The 26793-nt window shown below is 42.1% G+C and overlaps 1 protein-coding gene across 1 annotated transcript; it reads right to left on the reverse strand.

Moving 5' to 3' along the window:
- Positions 1-220: 220 nt before the first annotated feature.
- Positions 221-2965, reverse strand: LOC141628559 (uncharacterized). The gene is made up of 3 exons (XM_074441685.1): positions 2497-2965; positions 1616-2408; positions 221-827 (listed from the first exon to the last, which is right to left on the reverse strand). The coding sequence occupies exons 1-3, from the start codon at positions 2963-2965 to the stop codon at positions 221-223; spliced, it is 1869 nt and encodes a 622-aa protein (XP_074297786.1).
- Between the last annotated feature and the right edge of the window lie 23828 nt (positions 2966-26793).

Genomic DNA, 26793 nt, shown 5'->3' on the forward strand with positions numbered 1-26793 from the left:
TTCATTGTTTACATGATTTACCACAAGTAAGGAGTCACTATACACCCTCAGGTTCCTTACCTTAAGCCCCGACGCCATTTGCATCCCAAGTATAAGGGCTTCATACTAGGCTTCGTTGTTGGTTGCTTTGAACTCACACCTAATAGCTTGTACTATCATATCATCTTTAGGTGATCGAAGGACCAAACCTATACTGGCTTCCCTTGCATTTGAGGCTCCGTCAATGTATAGGGTCCATATCTCGCTGTCTTAACTCCTCCATTATTGTCAGCATTCCTTCTTCTACCTCCCCACGGGTAGCAGGGCAGAAGTCAGAGACGAAGTCTGCTAGGGCCTGGGATTTTATCGCCGTTCTGGGTTCGAATTGTAAGTCATACCCACTAAGATGTACTGACCATTTAGTCATTCTGCCCGAAAGTTCAGGCTTCCTCATAATAGTCTTTAGCGGGTAGTTGGTTATTACGTGGATGGTGTGAGATTCAAAGTACGGCCGCAGTTTATAAGAAGCAGTAACCAAAGCCAATGCTAGTTTTTCAAAGGAAGTGTACCTGGTCTGTGTAGGAAGCACAGACTTGCTAATGTAATAAATAGGATGTTGTACTCCTTCTTGTTCCTTGACCAAGATCGCACTTACAGCTGCTTCCGTGACTGACAGGTATAGGAATAGTGGCCCCCTTGCTCCGGCTTCGCGAGTAACGGTGCGCGTGCTTAGATAGCTTTTGAGTTCCGCGAATGCCTTTTCATGTTCTTCGGTCCATTCGAATTTCTGACTTTTCCTCAATATATCATAGAATAGCTTGCACCTATCTGAAGCCCTTGATATGAACCTGTTTAGGGCCGCCACCTTCCCTACCAGCCTTTGCACATCTTTTGGCTTCTACGGTGATTCTAGCTGGAGTATTGCTTTTATCTGCTCCTTGCTTGCTTCAATTCCTCTCTGGGTCACCATATATCCTAAGAATTTTCCCGAGGATACTCCAAACGAGCACTTGGACGGATTAAGCTTCATTTTAAACTCCCTTAATGTCTGGAAGGTGTCCGCTAAGTGTTCTATATGCATTCCTGCTTTTTTGGACTTCACTACCATGTCGTCAATGTATACTTCCATGGTCTTTCCTATTTGCTGCTTGAACATTTTATTTACCAATCGCTGGTATGTGGACCCGGCGTTCTTTAGGCCAAAGGGCATGACATTGTAACAATATATGCCTCTTTCTGACATGAATGCTGTTTTCTATTGATCTTGTGGATGCATATTGATCTGATTGTAGCCGCTCCAGGCGTCAAGGAAAGTAAGTACCTCGTGTCCTGCAGTAGCGTCCACCATTGCATCGATATGTGGTAGTGGAAAGGGGTCCTTGGGACAAGCTTTGTTTAAATCGGTGAAGTCTACGCATACCCTCCACTTGCCATTCTTTTTGGGCACAACTACCACATTAGAAAGCCATTCAGGGTAGCTAACTTCTCTAATTTTACCTACTGGCAAGAGACTGTCTACTTCCTTGTTAATCACTTCGTTTCGTTCTGCCGCGAATTTCCTTCTCTTCTGCTATACTAGGGTGCAGCCTGGGTTCACACTTAGCTTATGTGAAATAACGGATGGGTCTATACCTACCATATCGTCGTGGGACCAGGCGAAAAGTCCATGTTGGTTTTCAGAAATTGAGTCAGCTTGCTGCGTAGCTCTTCACTGCAAGTTGCTCCAATTAATACTGTCCTATCCGGGTGCTCCTCGTCTAGGTGGACCTGGTCTAGTTCCTCTGAGGGAGGCTCCTTATATTCTTTCGAGGTGCCCCGGTCCTGTAATTGATATGAGGGGAGCCTAGTTGTAGCTTTGAGGGCTTGAGCGTAGCAGTTCCTGGATTCCTCTCGATCCCCTTTTACTGTGACTGTACCCCATGGTGTTGGGAACTTGAGACACTGATGATATGTTGAGGGCACCGTCTTCATCTGATGCAGCCACGGTCTTCCTAGTATCACGTTGTAAGTGGTCGGACCCTCAATGACTAAGTACCTTACCAGTTTATTAACTGCTTCGATGTATGTTGGGATGGTTATCTCACCCACCGAATGCGCAATCTCACCACTGAATCCCACCAGGGGTATAGATTTCTTTATCAGGTTCTCTTTATCAAAACCCATGGTTTTGAGGGTTTCAAGCATGATGAGGTTCACAGAACTCCCTGTATTCACTAACGCTTTTCGTACGGTGCAATTGCCAATGGATAACGTTATAGTTAGGGCATCGTCATGTTGCTTTGCACCGCTTTCTATGTCGGTTTTGTCGAAAGTTACCGGGGGTAAATTGCTCTGGCTTACTCTGCATGAAGTTTCTTGATGATCCCCTTTACTTCCGGTGGCTTTCCTCTTAGCGGCGGAATATGTTAAACCTGATAGCTCGAACCCGCCTGTTATCACGTTAATAATTTTCGTGCATATAGGTGGAGCAGAAGGAAGCACCCGATTTGTCTTTGCTTCTCTCTCCGTCCTGCTTGCCCCCACGTGATAACAGGTGGTCCAAGTTTCCCCTGCGTACCTGGAACTTTACTTCCTTTCGCAACCTGTAGCAGTCTTCCGTCCTGTGACCTATGTCCTGATGCCATTCACATCTCTTGCTGTTGTCTCTGTCATCGTTGGGTCGATCCTGAGTGGGAGGCTTTGGCCATCTAACCTGATCACCTAGGCCTCTTAGCGCTTTCAGCAATCCTTCCATTCCCGTGTTGAATCCGTACTCAGATAGCTTAGGAGGATGCTGGGAGTCGTCAACTTGCTGGGTTTTTTCTGCTATTTTGCTGATATTAGGTCTGTTGTATGGCTTAGCTCGCTCGTCTTTCTTTTCTATTGGGATTTTCCTGCCAGGTTTGTCGAAGTTTGTTATTCCCTTTCTAGCTTGTATATCTTCTTCCAATCTTAATGCTGTTGTAGCTCTCTGCCGGACTTCTTCCAATCTCTCACAAGGGTACATCGTTAATTCTTTGTAGAGGTTTGACTCCTTATCCAAGCCCTGCATGAAGGCTTTGATGGTCGTGGACATATCGCAGCCTCGAATTGAAACTTTCTGCATTGAACCTGGTAACGTAATCCTTGATTGATTCACCTATTTCCTGAACGATCCTATACAGATCACTTGGCTGCTTTGGTGTTCTCCGGCTGCTGGAGAACTGCTGATTGAACGCGTTGACCAAATCGGCGAATGAAGATATGGTCCCATAAGGCAAGCCGACGAACCATTGTAGTGCTGCTCCGGTTAGGGTCGAACCAAATCCTTTACAAATACATGCCTCCTTTGAGGCTCCTGTGGCAGTGGTAACCATCATTTTCTGCTTGAATTGGCTAATGTGATCGCAGGGGTCTGTGGTTCTATCGAAGAGGGTCATTGTTGGGACATTAAATCCTTTTGGTAAGGCCAATGTAGCTATATCGTCAGTAAACGGCGAGTCAGCGTAGCTTTCTGGTGCGGCCATCTCCATAGGCAGCGGCATTCTTAGGACCCTTCGGAGGAGGCATCGTAGTTCCTGGTATTGCTGTTCTATGTATGTCTCTCTCCCGGCAAGTTGCAGGTGCTCTTGTGAGTGATGTCCGGCTCCTCGTACGAAGTTCTGTTGTCCCAAGACTGTTGGTTGGCGCATCTGCGATGCTACTGCAGCCGGGCCGCTTTCCCAGGTATACTCAGCTTGATTTGTAACCGGAACCCTGATCATCGGGACCGCAGCTGCTGCTCTGCTCTGCTGGCGTCCTACTGCATCTGACGTGGGTGTTGGCTCTTGGTGGTCTGGCTCCTCATCTGGTGTTAATGCCCCCAGTTCCCATCATTTCTTGCAACTCTTTCCAAAACCGTGATATGAACCTTGCATCTCTATCGGACACTATATCCTTAGGCACCCCATGCAAACGAACCACATGCTTCCTATAAGCAAAAGCCAACTGTATCTTGGTCCAATTATCTTTCATCGGCACAAAGTGAGTTGATTTTGTCAGTCGGTCGACTATAACCCATATCATGTTATTACCCTGCTGACTCTTTAGCAAACCACCTATAAAATCCATAGAAATGGACTCCCACTTCCACTCAGGTACCTCAAGAGACTGAATCTTACCTTGTGGTCATCGCTGCTCCCCTTTCACTCTCTGACATGTCAAACAACGAGCCATGAACTCAGCTGTTTCCTTCTTCATCCCCGGCCACCATAAAGTCTTCTTCAGATCTTTATATAGCTTGTCACCACCTGAATGTACCGAATATGGTGTGCAATGAGCCTCTGTCATGATTATCTTCTTCAACTCTTCATCATTAGGAACACACCATCTCCCATCAAATCTCACACTACCATCTGTATGAATAGAGAATCTAGACACTATCCCTTTCTCTACTCCAGCTCTCCACTCCTCAATCTTGGGATCTGGAGCCTGTTTCCAGCGAATATCAACATAAAGGTCTGGCTCCACTGTCAAACCCCCTCTAGCATCCCCTTTCTAGATTATATGTATCCCCATCTTCCCCACCTCATATCTCAGCCTTATCAAAGACATAGTTGTGCATAGAGAATGCACACTCTTCCTGCTCAGGGCATCTGCAACCACATTAGCTTTCCCTTCATGATAAATGATATCCATGTCATAATCCCTAATTAGATCCATCCACCTCCTCTGTCTCATGTTCAACTCCTTTTGAGTGAAGATGTACTTGAGACTATTGTGATCTGAAAACACCTTAAAGGACGCCCCATAAAGGTAGTGCCTCTAAATCTTGAGAGCAAACATAACTGCACCCAACTCGAGATCATGTGTAGGGTAGTTTCCCTCATAAGGCTTCAATTGCCTAGAAGCATAGGCAGTCACTTTCCCATTTTGCATCAACACACATCCCAACCTATTCTTTGAAGCATCTGTATACACCTCAAAGTTCTCACTCCATTCAGGTAATGCTAAGATTATAGCTATGGTCAAACGCTGCTTTAATGTCTAGAACGCCATCTCACAACTTTCATCCCAACGAAACCTGTTCTCTTTCCTTATCAAAGCTGTCATAAGTCAAAAATCTTGGAGAAATCTTTCACGAACCGTCAATAGTACCCTGCTAAACCCAAGAAACTCTTGATCTCTGCCACATTCTTTGGTGCTTCCCACTTAGTAACTGCTTCAATCTTTGCAGGATCCACAACTACCCCTTTCTTTGAAGTCACATGCCCCAGAAAGGCAACCTCCTCTAACCAGAACTCACACTTGGACAACTTTGCATACAGCTGATTCTCTCGCAAAGTCTGCAACACTATCGTCAGATGCTCCTTATGCTCCTTCTTAGTCTTAGAAAAGACTAAGATATCATCTATAAAAACCACTACAAACCGATCCAAGAACTGACTGAAGACCCGGTTTATCAAATCCATAAACACTCATAATGACCATACCTCAATGAAAAAGCTGTCTTTGGTATGCCCTCTTCCCGAATCTTCACCTGATGGTAACCCGACCTCAAATTAATCTTGGAAAAGACTGCTGCACCGTTCAACTGATTAAAAAAATCATCTATCCTTGGCAAAGGATACTTGTTCTTTACTGTCACTCTGTTCAGCTCCTTATAGTCGATGCACAACCTCAAACTCCCATCTTTCTTCTTCACAAACAAAACGAGTGCTCCCCACGGTGATACACTAGGTCTAATGTATCCCTTCTCAATCAGATCATCCAGCTGCTTATTTAGCTCCTCCACCTCCTTAGGACCCATACGGTACGGTGCCTTAGAGATTGGCCCCGTCCCTGGTTTCAACTCAATACTGAAATCTATCTCCCTCTTCGATGGTAACCCCGGAATCTCATCTAGAAAGACATCTAGAAACTCTCCCACCACTAGTATCTGATCAACTGACGGACTGTCCACTCTATGGTCTCTCACATGGCATAAGATCAACGGGCACCCCTTCCTCAGATAAGACTTCAAGGTCACTGTTGCAATCAACTTGACTTTGGGTTTGACAACAAACTCCCGATAAGACACGCTAATCCCCTTATGACCTCTCAAAGAAACCCTCTTTTGATGACAATCTATCTTAGCCCTATACTTGCCCAACCAGTCCATACCAACTATCATCTCATAACACTCCGAAGGAAACTCTAACAAGTCCACTGGTAGGTCAACCTGCCCAACTATCATGGACACACCTCTATACAACCGCCCACAAGATACAGACTCACCCGAAGGTATAAAAACTTCCTCTCTTACAGACTCACACCCACCGAAACCCAACCGTTTAGCATGACTCGGCGATAGAAACGACTGTGACGCTCTCGAATCAAACAAAACAAAGGTAAAAACACTATTAACAAGAAATATACCGGTGATAACGTGAGCATCATCCTCAGCTGCCTTCTTCTCCCTCATAAACAGCTTACCACTGGTCTTCTGCCCACCTCCCTGGACAGTACTAGTTGAAGTAGCCGGCTTAGCAGCCGACCCCTGGTTGTTGTTGTTGTTCGTCGCCAGTCTCTGGTATGAATTAGCACCATTGCGGTTAGCGCCACCGTTGTTGTTGCTCTGGCCACCCCTGTTGTTCTACGACTCAGCCAGCCTGTTACTAGCATAGCTCTGTGAGGGACCCTGAAAGAAACTCCCCTACGACGGTCTCTGGAAGCCCCCACTCACAGCACTGGTGCACTTATGTCTCTTGTGGCCCATACCGCCACAGTTATAACAGGTCATACCCCAATTGCTACCACCACTCCCACGACCACGCTCGTAAGAATCCTCAGCACTAAACCCCGAACCTGACGAGTACGCTCTTGCCTGGTTATGGCCATCCTTCTTGAAACTAGATTGGCCACCACCCTCACTCTCAGCTTTCCGCTTTTCTGAAGCTCTCTCAGCGCTCTCCTTGGTCATCTTAACTAACCTCTCAGCCCTCCCAGCACGCTCATAGACCTCCTTCACATCCGTAAGAGCTCCTACAAGTAACTTTTCCATGATCTTAGGGGTCAGCCCCTTCTCAAACCTCAATGCCAAGTTCTCTTGGCTCAGTCCCATGTCCTCAGCATGCCTGAATTTCTCATTAAACTTATGGTATTACTCAGCAACTGTCATCTCAGAAGTCATCTTAAAATCATCAAACTCCTCCCTCAGCTTACTACGCACATGCTCAGGCACAAACTCACGCCTCATCGCCCTCTTAAACTTATCCCAAGGTATTGCAGGTAACCCCTGTTTCATATACAACTCCAAAGCACTAACCTTAACCTTGTCCCACCACTCATCAGCTGCTTCCCTCAGGTAGAACGCAGCTTGTTCCCCTCGAAGCTCATCTGGGCAATGAACCAGATTGAGTATATTCTATATCTCTCTATGCCAATTATCCAGTAATATTGGCGCCCCTGTCTCCATATACTCTTTAGGGTTGAACCTCGCTATGTGAATGCTGATCTTAGAGTGATCAACATCTTTATCCTTTCTCACCCTTTTCAAAGACTCTGTGAGACCATCCTGGTGCTCCAACATCTTTACGATATCATCAACGATCATACTCTCTGCTCTGGCATACAACACGTTTCTCTTTGGCGGCATCTTGAAGCTATGTAAGAGAAATGTAAACATAAACACACATACCACATCACAAACACGCACACGACCTGTACAGAACCTACTCGATCGAGTCCCTTAACACACTCGATCGAGTTGCTCACTTACTCGATCGAGTGCCTCGACTCCAGAACCTGACCAGAAAGCTCCCAAAAATATACTCGATCGAGCTAACTATCCACTCGATCGAGCCGACCCTACTCGATCGAGTGCCACCACCTACTCGATCGAGTGCCCAAAAACTTACTTCTGCCCAGAAACGGAAAACTACCTACTCGATCGAGTCACACAAACTCGATCGAATCTCTCACCTACTCAATCGAATGCCCCCACTTGATCGAGTCATGCAGACTCGTATCCACTACCCGCATGTTTAACTCACACTCCCAACTTTCTACACTCTTATACAAAATGACAACAACAACATATATATATATATACGCAACTCTTTATATACTCAAACAAAACAACTTTACTTCCGTATTTCTAACGTGCCATGTTATAAATCAAACATCATGCTTTCAACCAATTAACATAAAAATCACATAGTCATCATCTTTTACTTCAAACCTCCTATCCTCCACATACATGCATCCATCGATTCATAACACACATTAGTATATAGATACTCAAAGCACAAAGTAAACACATAGTGATCCCGACACACACACACACTCCCTTAGTGACCGATTCAAAATAATAGGGCGAGTTCGCGACTTTACAACATCTCCCAAGTCTTTGCATTAGCTCCTACAACTTCTACCCCGGTTTATTTTCGTTTGACTCCCTATGTTCAATAAGTTCATTGGTTACAGTTTTCAAGATCGTCGCTCTGATACCACTTTGTGACACCCCCATACTCCAAGTGCCTTACCATGATCACTTAAGGTATGAGAACGTCACCATCTCGGTTATCCGAGGCAATGATAATCAAATGACAATAAAGAAACATACTTAAATAGTAATAAAGTTTAAAGTGATTACATGCCAACTCCAAAACTGTTTAAAGTAAATACAAATGTTCTTAATCCAAAAGTACTAAACATCTAGTAAAAAAACAGCGGAAGACTCTAAGACTCCATCGTGGTGACTCATCAAAGCTAACCCAAGCACATCGTCTTCATACCTGCTCAACAACTCCTCACCATCCCCGAATGAATCACCGCAAATTTTAGAACATTTAACGGGGTCAGTACTAATTACATAAAACAATGCCACAATGAAACACGAACACAAACAGCTCAACAAAACCCCAGTCTCCATCACAGATCTCCACATAACCGACTACACACTAAAGTGTGTAGCCCTGCCAGAGTGCCCATCGCAACAAGTACTCAACGCTGCCAGTGGGGGGCCACAGCCATACCCACCAAATCCCCGCTCATCTCCATTGAGCGATAAACCCAAGTTCATTAATGTGCACATCCCATCGGTGGCGGGTTCCACAGAAGGCGAATCAAGGGCGTGAAGCACTCCCGCAAGTGACTTCACTCAGCCAGGGACGCGCCCCGAAGATCACAGACAGATAGAAACCAATCAACAATATGAAATCAACAACCGACAAGATCAACCAACAATATAATTAACCGTTAATCACAACAACAATCACCACACATTATGTAACTAATACTGAGTAGGGGAAACCCTACCTGGAAATGCAAACACCGACAGACGATCAAGCAACTAAGTCAGAATCTCTCCTCAATGAATCCTCCTCCTATACATACATACATGCAATCACAACCATATTCACATAAACCACCCAAAACTCCCAAATCACCTAGTTAGGGTTTAACCAACTTTAACAAAACATTATAAAACTTATATGTAAAGCTTACCCTCGACATAAGGATCACAACGGTGCAAAGAACAATGAAATCCGATACTACTAGCTTCGGGATTTGCTAATAACGCGGCGAGGATGATTCAACGTAACTTCTTAATCTTCTCTTGAAGGTTATTAGGTTGAAAAAGTGTTTTAAGAAAAGTGACGAAAGTCTTAAATATCAATCCCGCACTATTAACAAACCCGTCAAAAATCCCCCGTCGACTCACTTACTCGATTGAGTAAGTCACTTACTCGATCGAGTGACCCTTACTCAATCGAGTGCCAAACTTACTCGATCGAGTACCCTACAGGCAGTCTACTTTTTTGCGTAAAAAGCTACTTACTCGAAAGATTAAGCCCCAATCGATAGAGTACCCTAAGACACATAAAACCGTTGTATTACAGCCGTTGTTGCCGAGGGCGTACAAGCTGTTCCTGTACCTGAAATGGGGAGTCAGTAGATGTAACACCCTCATACTCCAAGTGCCTTACCAGGACCACTTAAGGCATGGAAGTGCTACCATCGCGTTTACCCGAGGCAATGATAATCACAAGACAATAAAGAAACGTACTTTAAATGTAAATATAATTTAATTGATTACATGTCTCAAACAAAACTGTTAAATGAAATACAAAGTACTCAAACGGTCCACTGATAAAACTATCAAAGCTACTAGACATCGTCTGACACAGCGGAAGACTTCTAACTGCCACGTGATGACTCATCCCAGCTATCCCATGCGCATCAATCATACCTGCTCAATATCTGCTCACCACCCCCGAATGGATCACCACAGTTTTTAAAACATTTAAACGGGGTCAGTATTAATCACACAATTTATATAATCCAATAACACAGCAAACAACACAGCTCAATTGTCACAGATATACTCCGAACTCCATCACCAACTCCACAATACTGACTACACACTAAAGTGTGTAGCCCTGCCAGAGTGCCCATCGCAACAAGTCACTCCACGCCGCCAGTGGGGGACCGCAACCGTTCCCACCTAATCCCCGCTCATCTCTGTCGAGCGATAAACCCAAATTCCTTAATGTGCACATCCCTTCTGTGGCGGGTTCCACAGAAGGCGAATAATGGGCGTGAAGCCACTCCCGCAAGTGACTCCACTCAGCCAGGGACGTGCCTTGAAGAACACAGACAGATACAAACAATCATAACTACTAAACAGTAATCAAAACCAACAACTATCACAATACACGTATGATAACAATCAACAAACACAAATCACCACCAACACATTATGGGACTAATACTGAGTAGGGAAAACCCTACCTGGAATGAAATACAGTCAGACGATCTCAACAGCTGTTACCAAAAGGCCTTTTCTACGAATCCTCCTCCTAACATATGATCATACAATTACTACCAATCAAGAAATACAACAAAACCCCCAAAACCCCAAATTAGGGTTTAACTAACTTTAATGAAATACTATAAAAGCAGTACGTAGATCTTACCCTCGACGCAAGGATTACAACGGTATAAAGAAAGGTGAAATCCGACCTTTCAAGCTCCGGGATTTGCCAATAATGCGATTGATGCGAAGAACGTAGATTGTTTTCTCTTTGAAAGTAATTAGGTTTGTAAAAGTGTTTAAAGAAAGTGACGGGAGTGTTTATATATTAATTCGCAGTATTAACAAAACCCGACAAATCATCCCCCCGTAAACCAGCTACTCGATCGAGTAACTGACGTACTCGATCGAGTGCCGCCTACTCGATCGAGTACCAAGGCTACTCGATCGAGTACCCAACAGATCAGAAACTATTTTAAAACGCAAAACACACTTACTCGACAGAGTAAGGCCCACTCGATAGAGTCCCCAGAGACTCATAAAACCGTAGTATTACAGTCTTCCCTCCTTAAAAGGAACTTCGTCCCCGATGTTCAACCCAGACATAAAAACAAACATACTAACTCGACCAAGACACAACAACGCAACTAAGAACTCAAAACAAAACCCCAACCTATAAAACATGAAATGGTGAACTCTTAACACCAACTCCACCAACTATTCCTACCTCCAACACATGGCTCACGATATCATATCAACTACATCATAGACTCTCCCGACACTAAGTCCATACACTACCAACTACCATCCACTAACATCAAATGGAATGTTACATTCTACCACCCTTAAAAGGAACTTCGTCCCCGAAGTTTACTCACACTCATAACATTATCTTCCAACTGTCAAAACTATCGAACTCATAATCATCATCATTCAACTGTCAACACTATTGATTCTCGCACTCCTAGACAACACACTACTACAAGCACAGTCACTACCGTTAATAAAATCAACCACAACATGAATCAATCTTTTATTCTACATTAAGACTCAAACTTCCAAATCTACTACAACCTGTACAACCATTAAACTCTCTTTGTCGCATCCTACTCCTCTTAAGATAAATGTTACGTCCTCGTAACTCACTAATACTAGATCCTAGCTATATCTTCTCATTATTCTCATCACCACCGCATGTCAAAGATAACCACCTATACTCTAAACACTCGCCATGCATATATCTAAGGCTCTCTTACTTAAACAATTCTCATACTTCAATTCACTCGTCCCACCACCTAACCTATACCTCAAAATCTTTAGCTTAACCCAAAACTTCAACTCTTCCACATTACCACAACATGACATACCTCTCTATATAAACTATATAAAACTCCCATCGCCAAAAGCATAACTCACGATCCACACTTGTTATGTACACTCACACTAGATCCTCAAGTTCTTTTCTTTCATTACCGCAAAACTCATACATAACTTAACATGACACCAATTCCCAATACCCTGCACTCACTATCTCAACAAAATATTATGAACCACCTGCCGCTTTCAGATCATTACAACACATGTTCCACGAATCACTTGCCACGACTATGACTACCGATGCGGATCAAAATTACTGTAACAACTTCTCACAATTGTGTCCCATCAACAGAATATCACTATACCATGACAACAACGAAAACATATACAACTCTCTTCCATATCATACTCTACCCTCATTCCCAAACTGATACTGGTAAGAAACATCAACAAACAAGACAACAGTCTACATGTTCAACCAAAACTCACAAGGAACAGCAGCAAACAAAACAACAATCTATGTTTAACTGGTATGTACTTTCGAAAACTCGTATCATAATCATCTCGCCTATTCCACCACAACCGGTGACGGCATCGCAACACCGCCACCAATAGCCACACCGCGATGCGAAAATACCCGCATCCCAACACTAAGTATCGTGCCCGGATCACCACCCGAGGCACCACAACCACACCGATAGACATCACAACATACACAATCCCATAAACACTGACTCAATATAACACCTCGCACAAGAAAAACTTACTCAAGACTGCTTTACTAGATCACAACACCATATATCATACGGAATAACAGACAAGAATTTCATGCATACCATCCATACCTTTTCACGGAATAAACATATATCATGAATACACATGCAAGTATAACCAAGTCATGTCAGACCACCCAAACTATCACTTTTGGTCATCATTCCATTAAGTTACCGTATCCAACATATATTACAGAACATTCAGATAACAACATTATAACTATCACACCATACCGCTTCTCGTGAGGTCACAACCTCACACAAACATTTATATACATCCGAGACCCATAATCACATCCAACTAGTCAATCCTGATCACGTAAGTTACCACCTGATAGAAGTTACCTGTCACCCGAGCTTAACTCGTATACCCCTCATAACATATTCTCTCATTCGCATATCCATCACCCCCTGCCAATTGTAACCATTCCATTAATACTCAACTACTAACAACCGCCTCATATAACCACATCTTATACTCTCTCACAACCATACAAATCAATCTGGTCTCTACAAAATCAACCTCTTTAGAATTGCTACCTTTCTAATATACCATCACCCTTAACCACTAGTCACAAACCATAACACTACCACTGTCCGGACATCAAACCTCTTACACTCATCTCTAAACATCACGATTTCTTTCCTATCTTTGGTTAACATGCCAAACAATGAACATCAAATCCATCAACAAAATTACCTCAACATTCTTCCCAATACTATCCTTAATGGTATCATCATCTAACTCTCCAGTCTCCACCAAAATCTCATATCATGCAGATATTCTACCAACTTCTTACTTATCTTAATTCCTCAAAACTCAAGATTAATCATGTTGTCCCGAAACTCCTATATAACCATTAGCTAACATCCTCATGATTGGTATCACACATCTCGACGACTCCTTACCTCTATATCACATAACTCCGGTCAACATTTTCCTAGTTTTACTCCCCTCATTCTTTTCTTTTACACTCGACAAAATCAGTTAACCATAAAACTCCTTATTACTTCTTCCTAACTCTTTAGTGCTCCGATTACCTTCTCATTGCTCCAAAACTCAAATCCCATTATTTCTTATCGATATCATCTCACTCTTTCTTACCATAAATATTCTCTTATTATGCTATCACTCACCCCTGCCACTAATCCATCCATAGAATCAACGTTTACTTGTTCAAACAATTGCATCTCCCTTTTTACATCTCTAGAAATCAAAATTCATTTTATACCGTTAATTGCCAAAGGAAATCACACACTAATTTCATATCTTGAATCACAAATTCCCAAACTCACTTACTATATGCAAATCCTCGACACGACATGTCTCCATTAAGTTCACTATATACCACTCTTCTCAATCCCTCTAAAACGACCTTTCATTATATATATATATATATATATATATATATATATATATATATATATATATATATATATATATATATATATATATATATATATATATATATATATATATATATATATATTCTTAACCAACACAATTCCTAACCATCTCCCTCCATAATTCTTTACACATTTCAAGTTGCTACTGTCACATTCTTCCTTTCAATCTATTCATTCTCACGCTCCTTAGACTCACATCATCCTTTGCCCATATTTACTTACTTTCACATTACTCAACACACAATCATATAACTCCTCCCGTCTCACAAAACATGCTCTATGCCCTAATTAAGCCTTGCCAATCTTCCTTTTCTTTTTCCTCTATCTATCACAACCACATATAACTCATGTCCTCCCACCGAATTCATACCCACCATAAGGTGCCACTCACTACACCATAATATTGGGTAACTTACGCATCAAGACCAACATACATGAAAAACAATGAATAAAGAAGCAAAATAACACTTTTGAATTAAACATGATATGCAACAAAGTCAAAATATAGGCATATGACCCAAAACAAGGGTCACTAGATCGAGTACAGGCCACTCGATCGAGTAAATAACTTACTCGATCGAGTAGGTGAAAGTCTGAGACACGTATATAAAATTACCAGGGCTACTCGATCGAGTAATGGGTACTCGATCGAGTACCAAGGTGCACTCGATCGAGTAAGGGCCACTCGATCGAGTACCCTACGCATTTCTCAGCACTGTCCAGTTTTCGTAAAACGGTCATAACTCACTCATTTCTTGGTCGTTTTGGGCTTGTGACCTATCTTTAGAATCGTAAAAGAACAAGCTATCACCTCCAATTGGAATCACATTAAAATCATTTATGCATCTCAAGTTATAACAGTTTTAAGACAACTTTGCTGTAATCAGATGACATAATTATCTGATTTTCTCTTTCAAACAACTTAAACATCAACAAAGCGAATAAAAGCGACTCAATACTTGTAAAACCACTATCCCTAACCACATGTTACGACCTACCAAAAGCCAAACAATAACATTTATCAAGCTCATATAACATTCAACTTATCACTCATGTATTACCGCATACTTTAACTTCATAACTTTTCGTAAGACAAAATTTACTCATACAATTACAAATCCTATTCCATGTTACTAATACAATAATATTACAAATCCACTTCGTCACCTAAACATATTCATAATCACGAAATTCATATTTTCATGCAATTGCCACTTCATCTTTTCCAATCAATTAATCTAGTTCAATCACATCCTTCATCTAACAAGTGCATATGATACAACAGTAGACAATTATATGAACTTATTATATAGCTTAACGCAAACAAAATTACGTAAAATCATATCACACCCCCTAATCACATGTTACTAGTATATCCCCATTATAAATCATCCATCCTGCAACATCATTATTCATCACATACTATCATATATGAACTACTCCCTTTTTCTACCACATCATTCATCATTCTCACATACTTTTCCAACAATTCAAAACAACATTGTAAACCAACTATCATGCAATTCATGTATTCAATCAACGACAAATACAATCATATCATCATCCTTCACTACACATCTCATATCCTCCACATGCATGCATCCATCGATTCATACAACACCTTACTATATAGATACACAACACACAAGGTAGACACATAGCGATCCCGACTCGTATCCTATGTGACCGGTTCAAAATTGTAGGGCGAGTTTGCGACTTTAGGACGTCTCCCAAGCCTTTGCATTAACTCCTACAACTTTTACCCCGGGTTCATTTTAATTTGACTCCCTATATTCATTAGGTTCATTGGTTACAGGTTTCAAGATCGTCTCTCTGATACCATTTTGTAACACCCCCATACTCCAAGTGCCTTACCAGGACCACTTAAGGCATGGAAGTGCTACCATCTCGGTTACCCGAGGCAATGATAATCACAAGACAATAAAGAAACGTACTTTAAAAGTAAATATAATTTAATTGATTACATGTCTCAAACAATACTGTTAAATGAAATACAAAGTACTCAAACGGTCCACTAATAAAACTATCAAAGCTACTAGACATCGTCTGACACAGCGGAAGACTTCTAACTGCCACGTGATAACTCATCCCAACTATCCCATGCACATCAATCATACCTGCTCAATATCTGCTCACCACCCCCGAATGGATCACCACAGTTTTTAAAACATTTAAACGGGGTTAGTACTAATCACACAATTTATATAATCCAACAACACAGCTCAATCGTCACAGATATACACCGAACTCCATCACCAACTCCACAATACTGACTACACACTAAAGTGTGTAGCCCTGCCAGAGTGCCCATCGCAACAGGTCACTCCACGCCGCCAGTGGGAGACCGCAGCCGTTCCCACCTAATCCCCGCTCATCTCCGTCGAGCGATAAACCCAAATTCCTTAATGTGCACATCCCTTCTGTGGCAGGTTCCACAGAAGGCAAATAATGGGCATGAAGCCACTCCCGCAAGTGACTCCACTCAGCCAGGACGCGCCCCAAAGAACACAGACAGATACAAACAATCACAACTACTAAACAGCAATCAAAACCAAAAACCCTCACAATACTCGTATGATAACAATCAACAAACACAATCACCACCAACACATTATGGGACTAATACTGAGTAGGGAAAACCCTACATGGAATGCAATACAGTCAGACGATATCAACAGCTGTTACCAAAAGGCCTCTTCTACGAATCCTCCTCCTAACATATGATCATACAATTACTACCAATCAAGAAATACAACAAAACCCCCAAATCCCCAAATTAGGGTTTAACTAACTTTAACTAAATACTATAAAAACGGTACGTAGATCTTACCCTTAACGCAAGGATTACAACGGTATAAAAAAAGGTGAAATCCGAACTTTCAAGCTCCGGGATTTGCCAATAATGCGATTGATGCGAAGAACGTAGATTGTTTTCTCTTTGAAAGTAATTAGGTTTGTAAAAGTGTTTAAAGAAAGTGACGGGAGTTTTTATATGTTAATTCGCGTTATTAAAAAAACCCGACAAATCATCCCCCCGTAAACCGGCTACTCGATCGAGTAACTGACGTACTCGATCGAGTGCCGCCTACTCGATCAAGTACCAAGGCTACTCGATCGAGTACCCAACAGATCAGAAACTATTTTAAAACGCAAAACACACTTACTCGACAGAGTAAGGCCCACTCGATAGAATACCCAGAGACTCATAAAACCGTAGTATTACAGTAGAAGGAGGCAGAGGAGGTGCCTGAAGTGGAGGTCATTAATGTGACCTAAAGTTAAAAATTTCTTTTTTGAACTCTTGGATGGTGGTCTGACCCTGTGTGGGCAGACTTGTAAAAATTTTTAAACATTTTTCTGTTTGCGTTTTCCCGCCGTGTTGGCGGTTTTGAACTTGGGGCCGTGTTTTTGGCCAACTTTTGAAATGACACTTGCCTGAGTTTGGAAAGTTTTATCATATCTTGTGCGTTTTGTTTCTTATTTTTACACTTAGCTTAAGAAACATCCGTGTCAGCCTGCTGGCTGATTTAGGCTAGTCGTGTCAGCCTGAGGAGGCTGATTTAGACTCAGCTAGCTGTCGTGTCAGTCTGTTGACTGATTTAGGCGTATGCCGCATTGTAGGTGAGGTGGCCGTGTCAACCTTCAAGGCTGATTTAGACCAGTCATGTCAGCCTGAAGAGGTTGATTTAGACTCAGCTAGCTGCCGTGTCAGTTTGATGACTGATTTAGGCATATGCCGCATTTTGACTACTTAACCTTGTTCATCACGCAAGGTGTGTTCATCATATTTAAAGCCAATAGGGGCGTACGTTAGGCAAGTTTATCGTCATTGTAGGATCGATGGGACGTTGCAGGATTCTGGTAGCTCAGAGATCCCTGCGTTCCAAATGTGTGTGTATGCATGCTGGGGCCGTGATTAATTGCGTTGATTGGGAGCTACGTCCAGGGGTGGTATCCAGGGTAGCTGGATAAGCTTTCAGCTATCAGCCAGTCTCCCTTTCGTATGTTCCACAGGCCGCCTGGTGAGGGTGCTCCTAATGGAGAAATGTAGGTTAGGCATGTTGGAGTGCCATGTACCTTGTCACCCCGGGTTTGCAGTTGACAGTCCTGCTAGATACACTTTCAATGTACCATAGATATTAGAGTTCAGAGTGATACATTTAAAGAAGCCTGAAAATACAAAATCCTATCAGAGCAATGTGAAGTACCTGATCCCGTCTCATGGGGTGCCAGAGCAATTGTGGTCCCAGAAAGCTTACAGACCACACAACTCCAATAGTAGCTTTTTTTAAAGTTGAAAGAAATAAAAGAAAAAAGAAAACGACACAAAATTGGTAGTATGTCTACTACCGTTTTTTTTTTTGGCTTTTCTTAACACACTACTCTGTACAGTAAATTCTACTTATTATTAAAAGTGATACCTCTTCAAGTGAAGTATGTTCCATGGTTTGTGTATGATCTAACCGTCCATGGTCATTAATCTGTACGCCCCATGGCTAACAACGCCTTCTACCTGGGATGGTCCTTCCCATTTGTAGGCAAATTTGGCTGCCTTTCGATTTTCGGTGTTTTGAAACACTTCACGGAGAACCAGGTCTCCTACCTACAGGAGCATGACTTTTACATTCTTATTGTAGCTTCTGGCGGCTGACTGCTTGTAGGCAGCCAGACGTATTTTTGCATTTGCTCGCAGCTCGTCTACCGTGTCCAGGCTCTTGGCCATCTTTGCATTATTCAGCTCCCCTGTCATACATCCATACCTGTGAGTTAGAACTAGCACCTCTGATGGAATTACTACTTCTGCACCAAACACCAGGTTGAAGGGTGTTTGACCTGTCGCCGTTTTTGGTGTCGTTCTGTCTGACCATAACACTAGTGGCAATTCATCTGCCCACTTTCAGTTTGTAGCCTCCTTCTTAAGTTATCCACGATGATTTTATTGCTGGATTCAGCTTGCCCGTTGGACTTTAGAGTCCTGGGTGCTAAATTCTTTAGAGTGATGTTCCATCTGGTATAGTATCCCTCGACATCGTTTGAGATGAATTGTGACCCATTGTCACATATGATTTCTGATGGGATACCAAACCTGCAGATGATATTTCGCTTAATAAAAGAGATGACCTGTTTGTCTTTTACCTCTGTGAATGCTTCTGCTTCTATCCATTTGGAGAAATAATCTGTCATTGCTAGCATCTATATTCTGTTTCCTGTGGCTCTAGGCAGAGGACTCACTATATCCATTCTCCATGTCATGAATGGCCCAGGAGAAATGATGGGGTGTAGGGGCTCTGCCGGCTGATGGATCATTGGCGTTGAGCGCTGGCAGGCATCACACTTGCGGGCATATTCTGCTGAGTCTGCCCTCATTGTGGGCCAGAAGTAGCCTTGTCTGAGGGCTTTCTTTGACAGACTCCTGCCCCTGCATGGTTTCCACATTCGCCACTGTGGAGGGCATGTAACACAGTCTGCGCTTCTTGCTTATCCAGGCACCGTAAGTAGGGTCCTGCCAATGATTTTCTGAAAAGTATGTCATCAATTAGTATGAATCTGGAGGCTTTCATTTTGAAACAACTTATTTCGTTCTTGTCATCTGGCAGCTTGTTGTGTCGCAACCAATCTAGGTAAGGTGTCCGCCAGTCCCAGCCGTCTGGCTGGTCAGCTGGCTGGTCAGCTGTCTGGTCGGCTAGCTGGATGTCTAGTTGGACAACTGCCTGGCCATCTGTAGTTGTCTGAACTGCCACCTCATCTTGCTGGTCCTCCAGTTCTCCCCTATCCACCTCCTCTAATTTTTGGATAGAAGGTTCCAGCATGTGCGCGATGGGGATGCAGGACAGTTTGGTTGGTTTAAAGGTTGCTGATACCTGTCGATGTGAGTATCAAAAATAATATTTATAAAAACAAACTACTACTAGCAAGCGCTAGTAAGGGTCGATCCGCAGGGAGGTAGGGAGATAATAGTTGTTATTAATTCTAGTCTAAGGGTAACAATTGTGGGGGTTTTGGATTGGATTATAACTAAATCTAAATGCGAAAACAAAATAAAAACTATAACTAAAGCAATTAAATAAAAAGGTGTAGAAAATAATAAAAGGGAAGCTAAGACGATTGGTTCATGCAAAATGCGACGACGACGGTATCTAAGTAAGTCTGATAAATCACGATAGGTGGGCAAATAAGAAGTCCTCTCGGTCCATTCTTAACTAGTTGCGCCTCTCAGCCTATGCTACTGGTCCCTAGGTCTCACTAATACTAGCTCTCGCCCTGAAAAGTGATTCCTAATGCCTAAATTACTTATCTTTCGATCTTAGCAATTTAGTCGTCTCAATTTATTAATCTATTTTCCCTCCCCTATCTCTCGATCTTGTGGGTCGGTCAAATACTAAGCATTTAACAAGTCTCCTCTCGGTCTCGTTGTCAAATATTGCAATTAAAACATTGAAACGGTGCTAATCTATCGCGCGTAAGTCGATCGACCAGCAAAGCCAGTCGATCGACCAACGAATCGATCGATCGACCCGACTAATCCAGTCGATCGACCAAAGGCCGACATCAGGTTTACTAATCTACGTCGTCTTCGCTAAAGATCCCCTCACATCTTAACACGGAGTATTTAGCTACTCATAATAATTCTAACTACAACTACGAAAGCAATTAAAACAGTAAACGGAAGCATGATTAAAACGATTTAACAGTAAATTCACAATAAAGAAAATTACGGCTTTGGGGAACTAATCTAGCAATTCTAACTACGACGATAATAAACTTAAAGACTGAAATTATGATTGAGAAATACCGAAACTGAAGGCCGAAAGGAAATCCAGATGCAAAATAGCGAACTTTATTGAGAAACTAAAGTATTTGAATGTAAACTATGCTAAACTCGAGACCTAATGTCTCTCCTCCAAAAACTGATAATTATTCTGAAAACATAGGTTAGTTATATAGGAATATCACGCACTCTTATTCCTAAACCTAAGAATACATTGGGCTTTCTAATTCTCGATCTTTTAATTTGCGCATCAGCTCGCGTGGTGGTCGATCGACCACTGAGGCCAGTCGATCGACCAAAGGTGCTGTACAGAATTGCATTCTGACGATTCCTGCAGCGCGCACCGATCTTAAAACAGCTGCCATTTCTTCGTTACTTGGTCAAATCAGGCGTTCTACATGGCGTTGGAAAGCTAAGAGGATAAGCTTTCACCTCCAATTAGAATCACTTGATTATATGCTCTAGAACTCGAGATATAGCCATCTGAACGAGGCTACAATATCGTGAAATGCTTCTTTGCTTGTTAAACTCGTACGCATCCTTGCTTTTGCTATCTTTAGGCCTTGAAACGCGCACCAAGCTCATTCCTCGATTCAATACTCCATGTTAAATGTAATGCTAAGTACTTAGGCACAGATTCGGCTTATTTTCCACTGAAATCTTCATATTCCTACAAAATCACAAGAAAAGGAAGAAATACACGAAACAAGGGAAATAGTAGCATAAACTACTCAATTGAGCTCTGAAATGCGTGTAAAATAGGGTGTAAAACATCATATAAATGACACGCATCAAACTTACCCAAACCAAACCCTTGCTTGTCCCCAAGCAAGAACTAGACTCGATCCTAAAACCTAATGGAACGAGTTCAATCTCAGAGCGAAATGCAAACTGTCAAGCCTAAACGATTTTAATGCAACAACTGACAATCAATTAGCAAGGTGAATCATGCAAACGAGTTATGATGTCTTTAAAAATTCAATGAACCATCAACTGTAGAGACTTATCAAATTGGACTCTCACGGGTCGCTCAAAACACTCAAATAAGCACAAGGTGAATATATGTAAAAGATAGATAGAAGTAAAATTTGTAAAAACTCTCACCTAACTACGACCTATGAAAACATGCCTGCAATCTAAGTCAAGTCTCAAGTTCAGCAAGAAATTTAACGAAAACTCGTAGATTATGCATATTTGATTCTACTAATAATATGTCAATTAGCAAGGCTTAGGCGTAAAACAGATGAAAATGCAATGTCATCATAGAAATACTACCGTTCCGACTCGACCTATATGCTAAAATAAACGTGCATTTTATTGAAATTTTTTTCAATTTTTTTTGAATTTTCTGTATATATATAGGAAATGAAATAACAAATGCAAACTAAAATAAACGTGAAACAGAAATGCAATAAAACATGTGAATGCAATGCAAAACCCTTCCCCAAACCAAATCACACAATGTCCCCATTGTGCAAAATCATGTATAAAGAAGCAAAAGGAAATGGAATTTTGCATAATAAAAACTAAAATTGACATAAAGAAGGACTCGGAAACTCACAAGACTTTAAGCGCAGCAAAAGGAAACCTCCCCAAACCAGCGTGAGCTAAGAGGTTTCAGTAGCCAGCAGTGCTACCAATAAGTACCTGAAAAGACAAACAAAAGACCGCGCGTAATTTCGAGAAAGCAATGTTGAAGCGGCAATTATGTGCAAGAATAAGAAAATAGAAGAAATCAGAAATTAAGCGGAGAATAAAGTGAAGGGAATACTCCCTTGACTCCGCAAAATCGACCAAACACAGCAGGGGAATGATCGAAAACAGGTACAGTAGCTCTGGGCGGTCGATCGACCGAGGTGAACAGGAACAGAAGCTCCTGGATTTCGCAGCTCAATCGATCGACCATACTGACCAGTCGATCGACTGAGAAACCTGCTGTAACTTTCTGATTTCTTTGAATTAGCTCAATAACTTGAGCTAATATGGTCCATATACATGCAAAAGCACATAATAACGCGCCCAAAAATTGCGCAAAACCCAAAGTAACAGTCTAAAGTTTATAAAAATCCTAAACAAACCAAACTAAGCGAAGTTTCGCGCACACGAAAAACGATAAATAGTCTAAAAGCAATAAATTGTCTTAAAAAGGTCTAAGAAACGAATCAAAGGAAACTGCAGAAAATCTCCGACCAAGGCTTCTGTCTACATGAAGTTGCTTCCGCAGTGCTCATCTCAGAAGCTGGACTCCACTCTACTCCGACTGGGATGCTCAATGGATCATCTCTAGCATCTTCCCAAGCATGGCCATCATCTTCTAGCTCCTCACACTCGAGATCCGACTCCGAAATTTTGACTGGCTCCTTCTTCTTGGGCTCCTCATCAGTTGCATAGCTAAGACATCCTAGACCACCTCTCTGAACAATGGGCTCCTTCACTGCTGGAGCAGCAAGCGGTTCTTCCTTCCCCAAACCAGTTCCTGCAACAGTCAAAACAGAAGAATCTTCCTCCACTTTGCTCCCATTCTGGGGCGGAGGTGTCATAACAGGAATAGGTACAGGCAAGGGAGTAGGAGTGTCAGTAATTACAACATAAGACTTACGAGTAGAAATCGCATTACAAGTCACAGGACACATCGCATCTTTCTTCCTATAAGTCTGGGCAAAACTAATGGACTGCTTCCCCACCTTAAAGGTCAGTGTCCCTGAGCCTACATCAATAATCGCACCAAAGAGTGTGCGAAAGGGTCTACCCAAAATGATAGGGATATGGGCATCCTCGGGTATATCCAGTACAACGAAGTCAACAGGGAAGAAAAACTTTCCTATTTGCACGGGAATGTCTTCTAAGACTCCTATAGGCTGGACCGCAGAACGATCAGCCATCTGTACCGTCATGCTAGTCACTGCAAACCTAGTCAATTTCAATTTCCTAGCTAGACTCAAAGGCATAACGCTAATGCTGGCTCCTAGGTCACATAATGCTTTCTCAATTGAGAAGGTACCAATATTGCAAGGAACGGAAAAGCTACCCGGGTCAGCTAACTTGTGTGGAGCAGTGTGAGTCAAATAAGAACTAGATTCTTTGGTTAGATTAACAGACTCGACCCTATCAAGTTTCCGCTTCTTATTTAAAAGTTGTTTCATGAATTTCATGTAAGCGGGAACTTGATTTACCAACTCAAGAAAAGGTACTTCCACATTAAGACCATGAATGACATTTTTAAATTTTTCAAAGTATACCTCATCCTTCGTTGGTACCAGCCTCTCTGGATATGGGGCTGTCAGAAGTAGCTTAGCCCTCTCATCTAGGTCTCTCATACCGGCATCTGTGGACTTAGGCTGAAATTCCACCACTTTATCCTTGTTATAGCTTGAACCTTCTTCAGTCCGCCTCAGGAATGAACCATTGACCGACGTGGGGTCGTACTTTGGAATTGAAACGGACCCATCAACATCTGAATTTTGCCTTGATAATTTCGGAGTCGTCTCATCCCGAAACAAGAAATCCCTCAAGTTGTCTGGCATTAGAGGACGAATTGGATCACTTTCAGCAACGATGTCAGTCGATCGACCATAATTGTCAGTCGATTGACTGACCTCTATAGGAACAGAAGCTGTGTCTTTGCGCGGACTGGTCGATCGACTGGGTATGTCAATCGATCGACTGTGATTACTACTGATCGTCTTTTTCTCCCCCTTTTTCTTCTTCCCCTTTTCAGCAACTTTCTCGGGTCCATCGAGAGCAGACCCGCTCCTCAGCGTCATTGCATGTACGGTCTCAATACGCTGATTCAGAGAGTGAAATTGACTCGGTATCTCAGCTGCATTCTTGTCTAATGTAGCAATTTGAGATATCAGCTTTGCGATTAAGGCCTGATTCGCCGCATTGCTTTTCTGTACCTCCACCATAAGAAGCTGCACTAGACTCGTCAACTCTGCAACTTCGTTTTTCAACTCTTGCTGTGACGGAGTGGATGGTGGTGGGGCTTCATAAGGAGGCACATATGGTTGATGCGGTGAAGCAGGAGCGTAATTATACGAATTGTCGAGCTGAAGTTGATGAAAAGCAAACATCTTCTCCTTAGGGTGCCCGCATGCCTCAGATGTGTGTCCCACTCCGCCACATCTCCCACAAAACAACACCTGCTGCTCCTGAGAATGGAACATGAGTGGACTCTCTTGAAGTACTGCAAATAAACAACACTAAAGAAGAAGATAAGAACTGCCTCAAGGTACTCAGTCTTCCCTTGAGGCGAAAAACAGACTAAAATGAAAAACAACTAAAACTAGCGCCTCCCCGAACGGCGCCAAAATTTGATACCCACAATGTGAGTATCAAAAATAATATTTATAAAACCAAACTACTACTAGCAAGCGGTAGTAAGGGTCGATCCGCAGGGAGGTAGGGAGATAATAGTTGTTATTAATTCTAGTCTAAGGGTAACAATTGTGGGGGTTTTGGATTGGATTATAACTAAATCTAAATGCGAAAACAAAATAAAAACTATAACTAAAGCAATTAAATAAAAAGGTGTAGAAAATAATAAAAGGGAAGCTAAGACGATTGGTTCACTCGCAGCCTGCGACGACGGACGGTATCTAAGTAAGTCTGATAAATCACGATAGGTGGGCAAATAAGAAGTCCTCTCGGTCCATTCTTAACTAGTAGCGCCTCTCAGCCTATGCTACTGGTCCCTAGGTCTCACTAATACTAGCTCTCGCCCTGAAAAGTGATTCCTAATGCCTAAATTACTTATCTTTCGATCTTAGCAATTTAGTCGTCTCAATTTATTAATCTATTTTCCCTCCACTATCTCTCGATCTTGTGTGTCGGTCAAATACTAAGCATTTAACAAGTCTCCTCTCGGTCTCGTTGTCAAATATTGCAATTAAAACATTGAAACGGTGCTAATCTATCGCGCGTAAGTCGATCGACCAGCTAAGCCAGTCGATCGACCAACAGGTCCAGTCGATCGACTGACTAATCCAGTCGATCGACCAAAGGCCGACATCAGGTTTACTAATCTACGTCGTCTTCGCTACAGATCCCCTCACATCTTAACACAGGGTATTTAGCTACTCATAATAATTCTAACTACAACTACGAAAGCAATTAAAACAGTAAACGGAAGCATGATTAATACGATTTAACAGTAATTCACAATAAAGAAAATTACGGCTTTGGGGAACTAATCTAGCAATTCTAACTACGAAGATAATAAACTTAAAGACTGAAATTATGATTGAGAAATACCGAAACTGAAGGCCGAAAGGAAATCCAGATGCAAAATAGCGAACCTTATTGAGAAACTAAAGTATTTGAATGTAAACTATGCTAAACTCGAGACCTAATGTCTCTCCTCCAAAAACTGATAATTATTCTGAAAACATAGGTTAGTTATATAGGAATATCACGCACTCTTATTCCTAAACCTAAGAATACATTGGGCTTTCTAATTCTCGATCTTTTAATTTGCGCATCAGCTCGCGTGGTGGTCGATAGACCACTGAGGCCAGTCGATCGACCAAAGGTCTTGCACTGCATTCTCGACGATTCCTCTGAAAAGCACACCGATCTTAAAACAGCTGCCATTTCTTCGTTACTTGGTCAAATCAGGCGTTCTACATGGCGTTGGAAAGCTAAGAGGATAAGCTTTCACCTCCAATTATAATCACTTGATTATATGCTTTAGAACTCGAGATATAGTCATCTGAACGAGGCTACAATATCGTGAAATGCTTCTTTGCTTGTTAAACTCGTACGCATCCTTGCTTTTGCTATCTTTAGGCCTT

The sequence above is a fragment of the Silene latifolia genome, chromosome Y, assembly GCF_048544455.1.
Source record: "Silene latifolia isolate original U9 population chromosome Y, ASM4854445v1, whole genome shotgun sequence".
Taxonomy (NCBI): domain Eukaryota; kingdom Viridiplantae; phylum Streptophyta; class Magnoliopsida; order Caryophyllales; family Caryophyllaceae; genus Silene; species Silene latifolia.